General features: G+C 36.9%; 1 protein-coding gene across 1 annotated transcript; it reads left to right on the top strand.

Annotated features, from left to right (window-relative positions):
* The first annotated feature begins 3,265 nt into the window (after positions 1 to 3,265).
* LOC107764136 (protein PAT1 homolog 1) lies at positions 3,266 to 12,546 on the top strand. The gene is made up of 5 exons (XM_016582673.2): positions 3,266 to 3,676; positions 4,366 to 4,532; positions 7,323 to 7,379; positions 7,720 to 7,795; positions 9,710 to 12,546. Exons 1-5 carry the CDS (start codon positions 3,613 to 3,615, stop codon positions 11,812 to 11,814), a joined length of 2,469 nt encoding a protein of 822 aa, XP_016438159.2. The 5' UTR covers positions 3,266 to 3,612; the 3' UTR covers positions 11,815 to 12,546.
* Positions 12,547 to 16,951: the final 4,405 nt, after the last annotated feature.

Raw genomic sequence — 16,951 nt, 5'->3', positions numbered from 1 at the left:
TTAGACACCGTCGTTTTTATGGATTATTCACTACATTTTAGACTTTACTTCTGCATTTGTTCTTTGATTATTAATAGATTTAAAAATTATTTTAAAAATAGATAATATTATTCTAACATTGGCTTGCCTAGCAAGTGAAATGTTAGGCGCAATCACGGTCCGAAGGTTGGAATTTCGGGTCGTGACAGATACATCGGCCGTATTTAGTATTTCATGCTCACCTTTTTCACTTTCAAACACCATCATCATCATCAACAACAAGGCGTTTCAAATCAAGATTTTTAATACACATGTGAGCAATTAAGAGTCTTAGATACATAGAGATTTTTCACAAAATTTGGCATAATAGCCTTTGTTTGAACTTGACTTGAAATTGAAATATTTTTAATGCGCATCCCATACTTTGAACACATTCTCAAATGCTAACATAACATGATAAAAGCATTTGGGATACATATTGAACATATATCTTTCAACACAAGCTTATTCGGAATAGCCAATTTTATAATGAACAACTCGTGACTTACATAAATTACATGAATACCGTGGGATTCAATTCTAAGAGTGGAGTTTAGCCAACATACCTTGCTTGAGCTTCCCTTAGATTACCACAACGTCCCAACACTTCTAGCAATTTCAATCAACTAGAGATATAATAAAATTGAACCATAATTAGGGAGAGATTCATGGTTTTAGCTCATTTGAGCATTTTATCAAACACTAGATGTACAAATTGGTTACAAGGTTCGTCCACAAGATTTCTTTCATTTCACAACCTAATCTTTACCCATTTGGGCTCAACAATCTTTCCACAAACCTTATTGGTACATGCATATATACATAATACTCTCACACCCAAGAATCATACTCCCAATCACCCATCTTTTACCCCAAACTCGAAATTGAAGACTAGAGTTAGAACCTTACTTCCTGAGTGAAGATCTTGTAAGATTTCCTTGTTGGATTTCAAAGCTTGGGCAAGATCTTGATGAACATAGCACTTGAGCTTCTTCCTCTCTCTAGAACACTTTCACTTCTCTCTAAAAATATCAGATTTTTGCCTTCAAAATGACCCCCTAAGGCCTTATATCAAAATAGAGTCGGATAAGAAAATTTTCATAAATGACCCCCGATGTAGATTTGCGGTCGCATATGCGACTGCATAACGCTTCTGCGGTCCACAAAGTGGACCGCATAATGGCCCTCCGGAACTGGGCAATCCTGCCCCACTCTGCGACCGGTCTGCGATTCGCAGACCTATTCTGCGGTCGCATAATGAGCCGCAGAACTTCCCTCCGAAAAATTTTATGTTGGATCTGCGATGAGTTGTGCGGTCCGCGAAATGATTATGCGGCCGCATAATGGTCCGAAATTTGTCCAGGTTTCTACCTCAGTCCGCGACAGTTCTGCGGCCTGCATATTAGTTCTGCGACCGCAGAAATGCTCTGCACCTCTAAAATTTTTTTTTAATTCCCCAACGCACTGATCAATTCAAAAAGTTCGAACCGCGGCTCTCAAGCTCTTCGCGAAGAATCTCTACAAAAAATCAACACATAGTCTACCCCGACATCACGAAACCTCGGATTTTAGGGGAAATTTTACGGGGCCTTACGGTTAGTCCATATTTCCTTCTTCTTTCTTTAGTTTCCACCCCTCATCCCTTATTTTTTTAATTATATTAAACCAATCTTTAAAAAGTGCCAAATTTACTTCTCTCAAAGCCAAGAATTGAAACTTAACATAATCATCAAGTTTTAATAGAGTTGCCCGTCAAATTGTGTAGCTAGTAATTGGCATGCGTCATAACTATATAAGGTAGAGGTAGCCTCCAAATTCTGGGTCCACCTCTATTTCTATGTGATCATTGATATTTTGTAAACATAAAGAAGATCAGTTTTGTTTGGAGTGTACAAAAAATAATATTTCACATGAACAAAATTTTAACATGTGAGTACGATCATGAAGTTAGTAGCTATTGAACGAAGGTGGCTTTCGAGAGAATGTTAAGTGATTGAGTGGCCAACTACTGATTTAGGGTAAATTTGTGAAGGAATTATAATTGCACAGTTTTAAGGTATGAATACGCATATTTGAGAATGGAAATCGGATAGTTATTATTATGCCTCCAAGACAAATTGAAACTTTTTTAGACAAGATTTTATTTTCAAGTACTTGAAATATAAGAGAATATTTCTCAACATAATTAGGCTTAAGCTTGGAAGTATGGTAAGTCCAATAGTACAGTAGCGACTGTTCATTGGAATTTAAACTCAAAATATTATATTTTTCACTAAAATAATTTACAACTTGAGAGTTGAGAATGATACGCAAGTGGAACGAGGACAACTTAAGTATGATGTTCAGTGGACAAATACACCTTTTCTTGGTCAACATGATTTAAGCTATGCTTCAATTGTGAATCTTTATCGCGGATGAAAAGAATTTCATTATCCTGAGATGCAAACAAAAAATAAGTTGAATAAAGACTTGAATAAAAACAAATTTGATTAATAAATTTGCGACTCATAGTATAACATTGTCTAGCGGGAGCTTAGTGGATCGAACTGTCTTTTTTAGTATAACATTGTACCAGGATTCTCATAATTTTAGGAACTAATGTAGAATGAGAAGAAAACTTGAGTTTCATGTATTTTACATATCACTTATCATAACACTTTGGTTACTGAAATCTAAACTGAGTATATTACTCTAAGGGTCATTTGGTATGAGGTATAAGAAGGTATAGTGTTGGTATAAAAATTTAATACCATCTTAATACTTTGTTTGGTTAGCAAACCTGATATAAGTTATCCCGAGATTAAAATTAGTATCAAGATAACTTATACCATGTAGAGGGTGGGGTAATTAATACCGGGATAACTTATACATTCTTCTTAGAAATTATGTATTTGTCATTTTTAATATAACATACCAAACAGTAGATAAAAAATAATACTAAGATAACTAATCCAATCATAACTTATCCCGGCATAAGCCGTATTCAAATCAAACGACCCCTAAGACTATGATTTATGACCTCATGGCTCATGGTTAGTGGAGTACTAAGTAGTGCGTTAAGGAGAATCTCATAATGTTGAGATTTGAGAATAGTAACATGTGTGTGGAAATAGAAAAGAAAACTTGAAGTGAAGGTTTTGTGTAATTGACCTACTACCACTCATCATAGCTCTAATATAATGCCAAATTACCATATATATATAAAATGATTAAAAGCTAAAGTAATAATTAAACCCCTCTCTCTCTCTATATCTCTGCACTCTCACTTTCAAGGAAATAAAACAAAAGCTTACCATTCTATTTCCTTCTCACACACACACACACACCCACACCCCAACACACGCACACGCACACGCACACACAAACACGTAGACTATGTAATACGCACGCTAGCTCTCTCTCTCTTTCTCAATTTTCCTCTTTTCGTCGTGTCTTTCTTTGAAAACCCTAGAAATCTCAGGTTTTTAAGGAAAAAAAAGTGGGTTTTGATTCGGTGGAATTTTCACTTTTTTTTCTCCTTCTTTGCCGGTGTATTTATGGGGTTGATAATTTTCTAGAGAATTTGGTTGTGTGAGAGTGTGATTCTTATTGTTAATGGAGAGATCCAATAGCAGAGATATTAAGGGCTTGGCGAGCTCCTCCTCTAGCTCCATCTCAGGTAGCTTCACACTGCCTTTCTATTCATTCTTGAATCTGCAGATCGAGTTTTTACTTTTTTTTTGTTGGTAAAATCTGCTTGATTTATTGTTTTAATCTATTTACCTGTATTGTAATAAATGGATGACAGATGGGATTGAGGTGTAGTGATTTGCTAATTTCTTTTCTTTTTTGGAGGAGGGGGGGAGTGGGAGAGGGGGTGGGGTTTAAAATGTGCTTTCATTTGTTGGAATGAAATGGGTCTGATTAACCACCAAAGATTGTGGGGGAGTGGTATGCACCCCTCCATCCGTAATCAGTGATTTAGGGTTCGCAACCTTGGAATGGAGTCTCTTTTGGTAGGTAGCGATTTATGTTCCAAAGTGGGACTTCCTGGAATCTAGATTAGTACTGGACAGTGGGTGAGAAACCAAAAAGAAAAAGAAATGGGTCCCAATAGAGTGGAGTGGATATAGGCGATTCTTATAGTGAATCCAGACTAGTTTTGCATTGATGTGTAGTAGTACTTGTTTTGGTTTTCTTGGAATTTGAAGTTTCTCTTGTTCAATACCTTACTTTACAATTTAATTTTGTGGATTTTCCATGGTTTACATGTTGTCATTAGTATGGGAAAAGAAAGTCAAGGTTCTACTTTTTTGATTGTGTAAGGCATGTGGAAGAATTGACTGCTTATTTGGATTTTTGATGCAGATAGTGCGCTCTTCGATGCATCACAGTATGCATTCTTTGGGCGAGATATATCAGAGGAAGTTGAATTGGGTGGTTTAGAGGATGAACAAGAGAACAATGATCTGGCTGTTGGAGGTGGATTAGGTGACGACGAGATACATGAGTATCATTTATTTGAGAAAGACGAGGTACAATCTATTTGTACTTTCCGTTGGATCTTACATAATTTTTTTGCTGCTGAGGCTTGGATTTCTATCAAGGGTGTGAACGACATGTTCGTCCACTGTGACTGGAAGTATGAGGACCTTTTTAACTAATAAAATCCATCATATCATGTATGCTACCAACACATAGAGAGAAATAACAATTCTGTAGGCCATGAAATTGGGGGAAATGGTTAAAAGTTATTGTTCATTTATGAGAAGATTATACAAATGATATCTAGGTTTCACTAAGCATTTTACAGTTGGTACTTGTTTTCTGTCCATGTGTTTGTGATCAGCACTTTGAGTTTCAATCTTGCATGAAACGAGCTAATTAGTTATTTTGGTAACTGAGTCATCAATAGAAAGAAAGTTTACAATTCTGCTGCACCTGCTCCCTTTTCTTGTTGCTTTATCTCCTTAGCACCTAAAGTTCCCCCATACTAATTCAAAAAAGAAACTTCCCACTTACTCTACAATCATGAGCCTGCCCCTTTCCTGCTGCTCACCATAACTCTAAGTGGCTACTGGGGTTTTACGATGATGTTATCCAGGCAATGGTCTGATTTTGCAAGGTCTGATCGCTTATTATGATTTTTCTTCAAATTGCTGTAGCTGCCACGAGGGTGTGGGGCTCCTTCATCAAATATGGGCTATCAGTGCCTACTGCAGTTATTAAGTGATTTACTAGTGATTTCAGCTTAAGTTTGATGTGGTTCTAGGTACTTCTATTGGCCGAGACATTGATTGGTAGCAAGATTTTGAAGAGTTTTAAGATCAGTGATGGTTTGTGCTGGTTTTGTAAAGTTGTAGGAGAAGAAAATGGTAAAAGGTGGCTGAAGGAGATGGGTCTTTTTGTTATTTTTAAATAGTTAGGTACAAACTACATAGGTTGAATATTTTGTCTCATTTCTTTTAGTAAAGCTTGAATACGTTGATCACATGAATCCAAGAGTATAGCGTTAATGAAGTCGGTGCAAATCTTATCTGGGGTAAAACCCAGCAGGGAGCCTGTTTTGGAAGCCACCAAGGAATTAGATTTGGGTGTAATTGGACGTAATTACACAATTTGACATGTTTGTCTTACCAAGTAATTACTTGATCAACATGGAATTTGGTGTAATTGAAGAGGTGTAATTACACTCTCCAATTCTCAAGGGGAAGGCAGGAGATTGGTGGTAATTACAAACTAATGTAACTTTCTATTTTTTTAAAAATATTTAAAGTACTATTAGTTTTACACTATTTTTCTTCCATTTCTCTTATTCTCCTTTCCAACACTCCAACGTGTTACTTATATGTACTTTCATTTAATTTCGCGACTTCTCATATTTTACCTTTTTTTTTTAAATTTTTCTTTATATTTCTTAGTTGTTAAACACAATTTCGTATTTTACTAGCTTTATTTTCTATTAAGTAGTATAAATAATTATTTAAAAACAATACCTTCTAAATTCATGTCTATCTTTTTGTTATTTAAATAGTGAAACAAATCATAAATTTCATTTTATACTCATGAGTTGGTAAAAAATTAAATTTATAATTGAAAATTTTATTAATTATCTTAAATTAAGATATTGGTTATTTGAAAGATAGTCAAGATACTGATTATTTAAGACTTTTATTTGAAAAAATATGTAGTTTAAATACCTAGCTATAAATAATATCTAATATTTCTTGTATATAGATGTACTTCTTACACATTATAATTTGCTTGCTTTGAGTTTACTAGTTTTATTTTCTAATCTTTAGTATAAATATTTGTGATAGAAAATACTATTTAAGCTCATATCTAGCTTTCTTATATTCACATGAGTTGGTGAAAAAATTAAATTCGTTATTGGAATTTTTATTAATTAATTTAAGGAACAACATTATTTATTTGTAAGATATCGATTATGTTTATGATATTATTATCAATTTATAATTATTTAAAAAATTTCCATAGAATAATATATATTTTAAATATCTCATAATTTTTTTAATATTTATTATTTACATATATGTTTGTCATATAGTAAAACTTATCCACTTGTTAATCTTAAAAAAATTATTTTACTATGTAATTACACTTATCCAATCAAACATGATAGTGAAAATTACATTAATTATGTTGTGGCAGACAAACAAGTCATTGTAATTACTATACTATGTAATTATCAGGGTATGTAATTACTATCCTAGTAATTACATAGCTAGGTAATTACACATCGCTTTCCAAACAAGCCCTGGGTGATTTCTTTACATCAGCTTAAGCCTTGGTGGACATAATTACCTAGTACTTGTTCTGGGGTAGGTAGTAGGTATCAAGTTGAATAGTCGAGGTGTACGCAAGCTGGCCCAGGCGCCACAATTATAAATAAAATGTTGACAATTAGAACAAGCTTTTTAGAAGTTGGACTTCAACTATACTTTTAGGAAAAACTTTGCCCTTTTATTAGTCTTGTTTGTTAATTCTACGGCTTGCTCAAGGTTTTAGAAATACTCTTTTTTGTATTTGATAAATATCTTTGGATATGTTTTAGAGTAGCTTTGCTCCCCATATGTGCTCCACTTTCTGTTAGTCTGGATAGATGGTTTGTCAGTTGGTGCTAGTAAATTGTGAATTTATCTGTATTTATTTTATGAGTAATCTCCAAACATCTTTGTTACCATTTATATTGTGAACTCGCCCTTGGTGATGTGAGTATGCTATATTTGCTGATTACCTCGATAAATTGCAGACTTTGGCAATTTTTCCTTTATTCTGCCTCTAATTCAGTTCTTTATTTCCAGGGATCAGTCTTGGGCTCTTTGTCAGACTTGGATGATCTAGCAACAACATTTTCAAAGGTCAGCCAATTCAGCACCCTTTTTAAGTGGCAAGCTTGATATTATTTCCTGATGTTGTGAGCTGTCCGGCTTGAACTCTTTTAACTTTTTCTGATCGTGTACCCTCCTAGTGCCATGAATCTTTCTTTTTGGTCCTTTTCCGTGAGATAGAGTATTTTTTGAAAGAATTGATTTCTAACAGATAAGATGCGATAGAACTTATATTTTGTATTTTGTAGAGTCACCATCTAAAACGCTTGAACTGTGGGTTGTGACTTTTTACATCATCTTTTTCTACAGAGCAGGGAAAATCTACTTCTTGTACTGGATCAATCTAACTACTTGCTTTTCTTTTCTCCAGTTGAACAGAATTGTAATTGGACCAAGGCATCCTGGTGTCATTGGTGACCGTGGATCAGGTTCATTTTCAAGGGAAAGTAAGTGCACATATTGATTCATCTTTATGTCCTCTGATGTTGGTATCTGAATAATTGACAAATCTCTTGGACTAGTTTCTGTATTGCCTGAAATATAATTTACTTGTAAACTTGCACCTGAACTTCTGACAGTTGTGGTACTAGTCCTAGATTTGTTGATCTTTTAGATATCAGATAAAGGAACTTGATTTCAGACCTTGGTAGGGAACGAGTTGCGGATAATCAATACAAGGCTATTTCATCTTCGTGCTTGATTATTACGGTCAGCGATTATTCTCCCTTTTGGAGATGAATATTTGTATGTGCATGGTAGATGTCTTACTCCTTTTCGCCCTTCCTTTTTTCTTTTTGGGTTTATGAAAATCGGCTATCCTTTATCATTGCTACTACAAGTAGAAATCATTTGAGATTGTTGTACAAAGTAATGCATATTACTTCATACTTCTGGATGATTACAAGGGAAATCTATTCCGGCATGTGCCTTTTGGGCTGCTAGAGTGGAGAGCTTGAAGAAGATGAATTGATTCATAATCTCCATTTATGTGTAGATGTCCTAATTTTGTCAGTATAAGCTTAGGAGAACACAGCCCTCCCACCCCCCAAAAACTAAACCTCCCAAAAAAAGAGAAAACAAGCTGATTTACTTAGATGGTGACATGTAGAGCGTAAGGTACATAGTGGTTTTCCCCATAGCTATTTTGTTTGTTGAGACGAGAGTAATCTTCATGCCCCTTTCCCTTTTTTTTTATAATTTTTTGTTCAGTTTAGCTTGTTTTCATTTTTCTTTCTCCATCTCCTTCCACTTGCTTGATTTGCTGCTCCTATATTGCTTTGATGGGCTTGTTTTCTTGTGGCGCACGAAGTTTGTAATCACTTTCTGATGAATGAGGTATAAATTGTGCTATCTGACTTGCACTCTGTCAATAAATGTCATTTGGATTGTCACATTCAGAACTTAATTCCCAATTTTTATTTACCGGTTCTCAATTTTGAGTTGCAGTTTAATAATTATGTTATACCAATATATGCTTTTTAGAGATATCTTTAGGGAAACAGACATGTTCGTAGTAAAAAATAGGTCCATCTGGCACAGCATATTAGCTTTCAGAGTAGAAATTTAACGTCTAATTTTCATAGAATCTCTCTGAATTAGCTCAAATTTGACAGACTTGAATTTGAGTTTCTTTTGTCGTCTTTTATGTTTAGTTTAGTATTATATGTTGGATACTTATATTCTCCCTCCGTTCCATTGACATGACATTTCTCCTTTTTGGCCTGTACTGAAAGGATTAACATGTTTCTGTGTTTGGGGAACTCTTTAATCTTAACACTTTTATTTTGCTCTTAAGGACATCCTCTAATGAGAATGAGATGTCATGTTGAAAATAGGAAATACTAATGTGTGCTTATATATAGCTTATATGCCAAAAGTTTTATCTTTCTTAAACCCTGTTCCATTCAAATACTGTCATATAAAATGAAATGGAGGGTGTATTATAAGATCTAGCAGCATATAAGCTTGAGAATTGTGCATGTCTGTGTCCTTGCTCTCTGAGCGTGAGAAAAAATGTACTGATATTTGAGCAATTAGAGGAGAGATAGAAGAAGCTATTAGCTTGGCTTAACTTCAGCAGTCTATCATCTTCCATCATTCCATCTTTCGTTGGTACTGTTTCCCGCTTTTCTTACCACTGCTCAAGTCACGAATGAATGATGTATCATGCATGTCTCACATATTCTTATATGCATGTTCAGCTATCACAAGGTACTGCTGGTAAGAGGTCTGTTCCTTGGGGATAATTTGTTTGGTAATCTGTTTGCCTTTGCGAAACAAGATTAAAGCTGTTGGGCATTGCAATCATTCTTGTAGTGGCTTGCATGTAGGTCTCTCTAATTGATAGAAGTTATGTGCAGGTTCCTCTGCAGCTGAATGGGCGAAAGAAGCAGACTTTCACGATTGGTTTGATCAGCATTTATCTGACACTGAATGTTACCAGGAAAGCAAAAAATGGTCCTCACAGCCACATATCTCTGCAGTGCATCTTGCAGAGTCAAAACCATTGTATAGAACATCCTCATACCCTGAGCAACCCCCACAACCCCCACAACTTCAGCACTACTCTAGTGAACCCATTTTATTACCCAAATCAGCTTTCACTTCTTTTCCTCCTCCTGGTGGTAGATCTCAACCCTCACCACACGGCCTTTCGCGACAAAACATGTCATCTCTTTCTGCTGGACCTCAGTCTCCCTATTCGACTGCTAATCTGTCTTCTTTGTCGAACTCTAATATGCATTTGACTGGCTTGCCTCATGGGCTCCACTATGGTGGAAACATCCCGCAGTTGAACCCAACTGGTCTCTCTCTTAATACCAGGTTGCAAAACCAGTGGAGCAGCCATGCAGGACTTATCCATGGGGACCATTCTGGTCTCTTAGATAGTGTCTTACAGCATCAGTTTCCTCATCAAAGCAGTTTATTATCCCCCCAGTTCATGTCCCCACAGCAGCTGCAACAGCAGAGACTGCATCCTTCAGTTCAGCCGTCTTTAGCTCATTTTTCTGCACTAAGATCTCAATTGTTTAGTTCCTTCTCTTCACCATCTCATCTAGGAAAGTATGGAATGGCTGATTTGAGAGATCCACGATCTAAGCCATCACACAAGGTTAGACAAAATGTGCGCTTTTCTAAACAAAGCTCTGATGCTGCTAGCCACAAAAGTGAAAGTAATGTGCCACAGTTCCGATCCAAGTATATGACTGGTGATGAAATAGAGAGCATCCTGAAGATGCAGCATTCTGCAGCACATGGCAATGACCCATATGTAGACGATTACTATCACCAGGCCCGCCTTGCAAAGAAAGCAGCCGAGTCGAGGTCAAAACATCGTTTTTGCCCAAATAAGGAGCAGTCTTCTCGGTCACGTAATAGCACAGAATCACAGCCTCATCTCCATGTTGATGCTCATGGACGGGTTTCATTTTCTTCCATCCGCAGGCCTCGCCCACTTCTTGAAGTTGATCCACCGGGCTTTGTTTGCATTGAAGGCAGTGGTGAACAGAAGATATCCGAGAGACCTTTGGAACAGGAGCCAATGCTTGCAGCTAGAATTACTATAGAAGATGGTTTCTATCTTCTCACTGAGGTAGATGACATTGACAGGCTCCTTCAGTTTAGTCAGCCCCAAGGCGGCGGTGCTCAGCTCAAGCGGAAGCGGCAGATCCTACTGGAAGGCATGGCAGCCTCACTTCAACTAGTTGACCCACTTGGCAAAAGTGGCAGTTCTGTTGGGCTTACCCCAAAAGATGACATTGTATTTCTGTGGTTAGTGTCTCTTCCCAAGGGCCGAAAGCTCATCTCAAGGTATCTTCAGCTTCTTCTACCTGGTGGCGAGCTTGTTAGAATAGTTTGTATGGCAATTTTCCGCCATTTGAGGTTTTTGTTTGGCGGCCTTCCACCTGATCCAGAAGCAGCTGAGACCATCACTGATCTTGCAAAAATAGTCTCAAAATGCGTCAGTGGCATGGACCTTAATTCACTCAGTGCTTGTCTTGCTGCTGTCGTTTGTTCCTCAGAACAGCCACCTCTTCGCCCTCTTGGAAGCCCTGCTGGAGATGGAGCCTCCATTATTCTAAAATCTGTTCTTGAAAGGGCAACTCATCTGTTAACTGATTCTCAGGCTGCTAACAGCTTCAGCATGCCTAATCCTGCCCTTTGGCAGGCATCTTTTGATGCCTTTTTTGGTTTGCTTACAAAGTATTGTCTGAGTAAGTATGACAGTATCATGCAATCCATACTAACACAGTCTCAGTCAGATGCTGAAATGATTAGTCCAGAGGCTGCAAGAGCCGTAAGCAGAGAAATGCCTGTGGAACTTTTACGTGCTAGTCTTCCACATACAGATGAGCACCAAAGGAAACTGTTGTTAAATTTTGCTCAGCGGTCCATGCCTGTTACCGGATTCAATGCTCATGGTGGAAGCAGTGGACATATAAATCCTGAATCTGTAAGCTGTTAGCTGAGATGGTAAGATTTCATAATAGCAAGTGCAGTTGTACATCCGTAGTTCTCAAGGTTGCTTTCTGGCTTCTCTTTGCCAGAACATGTTGTTCTGCTTCAGCATCAGTCTAGTAGAATATAGAAGGCTGGAAGCAAGGGTATATGCATATATGTTAGGCGTCGTTTTAATGCCTAAAGTTCCTCTTCCTCCTAATCCACCTTTTTTTCCCCCCCTTTTCCTCCCGCCATTTTCTTTCCCTGTTTCTTTTCCCTCTTTCCCCCCTTCCTTTCTTCTTTTTTACTTTTCTTTTGCTTCGTTGAAGGAAAAGATGGTTTTCGATATTCCTTTCCTTCTTTGTGATGACCGTCTTGTCTTACATAACTGTGTATTATGTCTGAAAGAAATGGGGTTATTGGTCACTCTTTAAGTTTCTTCATCCAAAGAGCTGTATTTTTTATGCTCTTTCTGTAAACTCGGATAAAAGCTGGAAGGATAGGATGTACATGTGATTTGTTGAGTTAGGGAACTCTTGCACTTGCCCCCCTCCCTCTCTGCTTTCATGAAGAGGGTAAAAAGGATTTATTCAAGCTGAAGTAATATTGCTGGCTCGCAGGAGAGAAGGGTTCAGCTCTGCAGTTTCAGTTGGAAACCTTTGCTACACTTGAAACTTTCAAAGTGAAAACTGTAATAATTTGATATTCTTGTGCATTAACCATTTAATCGATTACATTTCCCGTGATTGTTTACAAAGCTTAGTTTATAATTTGCCATCAGTTCCCTTTACGTCTTATTGTTTGGAGTAAAAGGGCTGTGAAGTGTGGTGGTACCTATGCCTATCTCCACTGCCCTGTTGGGGGGCAAATCTTGTTGTGTGTGCCTAGCGTTTTTTTTCTTCCGTTATGATTTGATCTCTGGTCTTTCATGTTTCCTCTGATGCACGCTCTGTCCAAAGCTTACATTGACAGCTTACATCGATGGAAAGAAATCTTGTAGCGTTTTTTTTCCAGTTGGGATTTGATCTTTGTTCTTTCATGTTTCCTCTGATGCACGTGTCGATTTCTTTCTAATTTAGACAAATACTATGTGGTACGCTTACTGTTCCAAATGCCGAGGAAGGCATTGTTTAGCTAATTTACACTTGAAATTGCACGTAACATAAAATGGCCTCTTGACATTTTCCTTGTGAATATTACATTATACTGAATCAACGTATGGAGTTAACTAGCCTATCGTAGGCGATAATAGCTTTTTACATGTGACTATCTTCTTTCAGTTAGATTACTTCTCACAATGATAGCTGACAAGTCTGCTCCCCTAATGTTCCAAAATTTCAGGTTTTAGATACTTCCTCTACATTGGGTGAATTGGCTGGATCCTAATTGGAGGCTGGAGATATCATCAATCATTTCCAACTCAGATTAAAAAAAAAAAAAAGATGAAAAGGGACATAGTAAAAGACTAATAGAGAGTTGTCTATGCCAGTACTTTCGAGTGGTTTCTATTCATTATATATAGGCTGAATACATACCCAAACCTTTAAACTTGTCCGGATTTTTCATTTAGACACTTAAACTAAGGGTTATTCCAATTATACTCCGGAATAATAAACTCAACAGTATTTATTAAACACAAACGGTTGACATGGCATGGAGCGTGTAATTCACCTCTTCTAAGAGAGTGAAAGACCTAATTTTCTATTTTACTTTTTTTCTCGTCTCTCCTTCACCTCGATCTTCCGCCACCACTCCATCACCATACTTACTATCTCCATGAACCATAAGAAAGCATCATTTCTTCTAATTTCAGTGCTCAATCCTTCCAAATAAACTTTTTTTGCTGTCCCTTTTAGAATTGCTCAGATCATCATCATCTTCATACATCTATTAACCCCTCATCTTTGGCTAGCGAAACCCCTCTTAATTCAATAACCATGGTTGTAGCACAGGTTCAAGCGCGCGCGCGCACATATATATATATATATATATATATATATATATATATATGGAGCCAGTCTTGTTCATTGCATAGTCAGAGTCAAAATTGGCTTTGTCGGAAAAAAGCCTTGTCGGAGGGATCTTTGCCAAAAGTTTTTTCTGGTTAACTGATTTTTACAATTTTGACTTCTTTTAGATTTAGTTCTTGTGCTGAACGTAAGTATAACTTGAGCATATTATCATGATTTTCTTAAACTTTTAGAGTGTGATCTGAGTTGCTTGAGGAGCGCTGAAACTGGGGCAGTTTCTGGTCGTGATGCTGGTACCAATGCTGATGATGGCGCCGGGAAGGAGGAGGGGGAGTTTGATTCTGGGGAAATATATAAACTGCGCCTATTATTTACTCAGAATATAAAAGAGTAGGAGTTGCTGGTGACAGTACTCCAACTAAGAAGACTTAGAGAAAGAGGGCGGGGGACATCTAAAAAAAGAGTTGAAATTTATTTACTAAATTTTTTTATTATTATCTAAGCTCAAATGCGACGTGTCACAATTTTATTGGTCACTTTGCCATGTCATTCGTGTGTGACTTTTACAGATTTGGTTTTTTTCACCAGATGTTAGTGAAGGGCCTAATAGGCACAGTAGAGCCTTTGTTAATGTGTTTAATAGGAACAACCTTTAGTTCGAGTATTTAAATTAAAAATTCGGATAAGTTTAAGAGTCTGCGTATGTATTCAGCTTTATTTATACATTATTCAGCCTTATATATATATATATATATATATATATATATATATATATATATATGCGTCACCTCGTGTACATGTCTTGTGAAAATTCGTTATAATTATCTAGCATTATTCAGCCTTATATATATATATATATATATGCATCACCTCGTGTACATGTCTTAATTAAAATTATATATAAAACTAATAATTTTAACTTTATATATGCGTTATAATTTTTCGGTAAAGGAGGTTTGGAATGTACCAATTGCTCTTCCCGTAACTATCCGCATTTGTCTTTTGCTACTAAAGATCTCTTTACCCGGAGGTCCCGCCCGCAACCAACACTACCCTTCCCGTGAAATATTTTTTCCATAGTTGACAACTAGTTTGAGAGGGATATGCACTATTACATTTCCCACTCCACCTGCAATTTGAGGGTGCTGTTCTACGAGGATACTGTGTTTCCGTTATGCGAGACCATTTGAATGGTTGAATTGATTACTTCGCTTCGATCTCTTTGACTATTGATCTGATATACAATAACTACAACAACAAAAAATTTAACGAATTTTCACAAGATATGTACACGAGGTGACGAGTATGTACACGACATATATGTAAAAATTTGACCGGCTTAGACTCTTAGGTCTTATGTTCATTAAAATGAAGTTGTCTTATCATTATCATGTAAAATCTTCCATTTGCTAAATTCACCCTTACGTGTCTTATTTGAAGTTGATTGATTCATGTTCTACCCTTGTGGCCAAATATACTCTTATACGTCTTAATTGAAGTTGTTGCCTCTTTTATTGCCATGTTATCTCTTCTGTAATTGCTTAACCTTAATTGAAGTTATTGTTATCCCTTCCATTGTTGAGTTGTACTTATTTGGAATCATTTTACATGTTACCTCCCTCATCGTTGAGTTGTACTTATTTGGAATCATTGTTACATGTTATCTCCCTTATCATCGAGTTGTACCTATTCGGAATCATTGTTACATGTTATCTCTCTTATCGTCGAGTTGTACTTATTCAGAAACATTGTTACATGTTATTCCTTCAATTGTTGAGTTACTCTTATTAGATATCGTTGTTACACATTATTTCTCCCATTGTTAAGTTATTCTTGTTTGAAACTATTATTGCTTGTTATGTCTTTCATTGTGTGCTCGTTCTCTCGTTCTTTGTGTTTTGTAATTCTTGTGTTGATTTATTTGCTGTGCTCTCGTGTTATTGTTGTTATTATTGTACTCAGTGTTGTTGAGCCGATGGATATGTGTGGTTGTGGTATTGGAATTGCTTGAGGAGATGTTGTGGCACACGGGCACATGTGGTGCGAGTTGTTATTTTGTGTTGTTATGTTTTGGCACATGTGATATTGTTGAGAAGATTGTCGGGGTGGTCGCACGTGAGTTGTCTGTGCCATTGTTATTATTGATATTGCACATGTGGCGTGACAAGGCGAGCTATATATGTGGGTTTGCGCATGTGACGAGACAAGGCAGGAATATTATGATGTGCGTGTGGCAAGACAAGACGGGCATTTACTTTATTGTTGCGCACGCGGCGAGACAATGGGGCTATGTCGGGGATGATTTGTGATGACTTGTGATGGCTTGGTGGCATTGTTATTGATGATATTTGTGTAGTGGTGTGCCTACCTTGTGTGATTATGCATTTTACGTTTCGTTGTGTTATTTCCTATGCACCATTCGTTGTCTCTGCTTTTACTTGTTTACTCGAGTTGTGACGGAACACTTGCACAAGCATACATGTAATTAATCACTCATATCGGTTTAAGGAGACGAATCCTGAAGTTTATTGATCATTTACATGTATTCTCGTTTACTTGCCTTCTGTGTGAGAGTTGTACTATTGGTACGTGAGTTGTTCTTGCGGTTATGAGTTATTGTTATTATTGGCACGTGAGTTATCCGTGCGGTTATGAGTTATTGTTATTGCTGGCATGTGAGTTGTACGTGCGAATATGAGATATTGTCACTCCCTTAGCACGTGAATTGTCCGTACATATATGAGGTATTAATGGTATTGGCACGTGAGTGGTCCGTGCGGTTGTGATTTATAATGTGGGCACAAGATGCCAAGTGATTAGGGTTCGTGAATTATGATTTGTGATTATGAGGTGTGGTGCCTCTCGAAAATTCTTGAATAAAACTTGTGTGAAAGCGGTTATTCTTATTGAGTTGTTACTTGTTTTCCTTACTTGGTTACACCGGACTTGAACTGTATTCAGCTCACTTTACGACGTTATTACCTGTTATGCCTTGTTACTAATTGTTGCTTCTAGTTTTCTATTGCAAGTATTGTTTTATTATTGTTACCATGCTTAGTTTTATATGGATATGGTTCCCTGTTAGTTTCACATTCATACTTGTATAGGTTATTATGTCTAATAGGTGTCTTGACTGTTTCTCTTCACTACTCCACCGAGGTTAGTCTTGATACTTACTGGGTACCGCTATGG

Source organism: Nicotiana tabacum, chromosome 13, assembly GCF_000715075.1.
Source record: "Nicotiana tabacum cultivar K326 chromosome 13, ASM71507v2, whole genome shotgun sequence".
In the NCBI taxonomy this organism is placed as follows: Eukaryota; Viridiplantae; Streptophyta; class Magnoliopsida; order Solanales; family Solanaceae; genus Nicotiana; species Nicotiana tabacum.
This window is presented reverse-complemented; position numbering and strand designations above follow the sequence as displayed.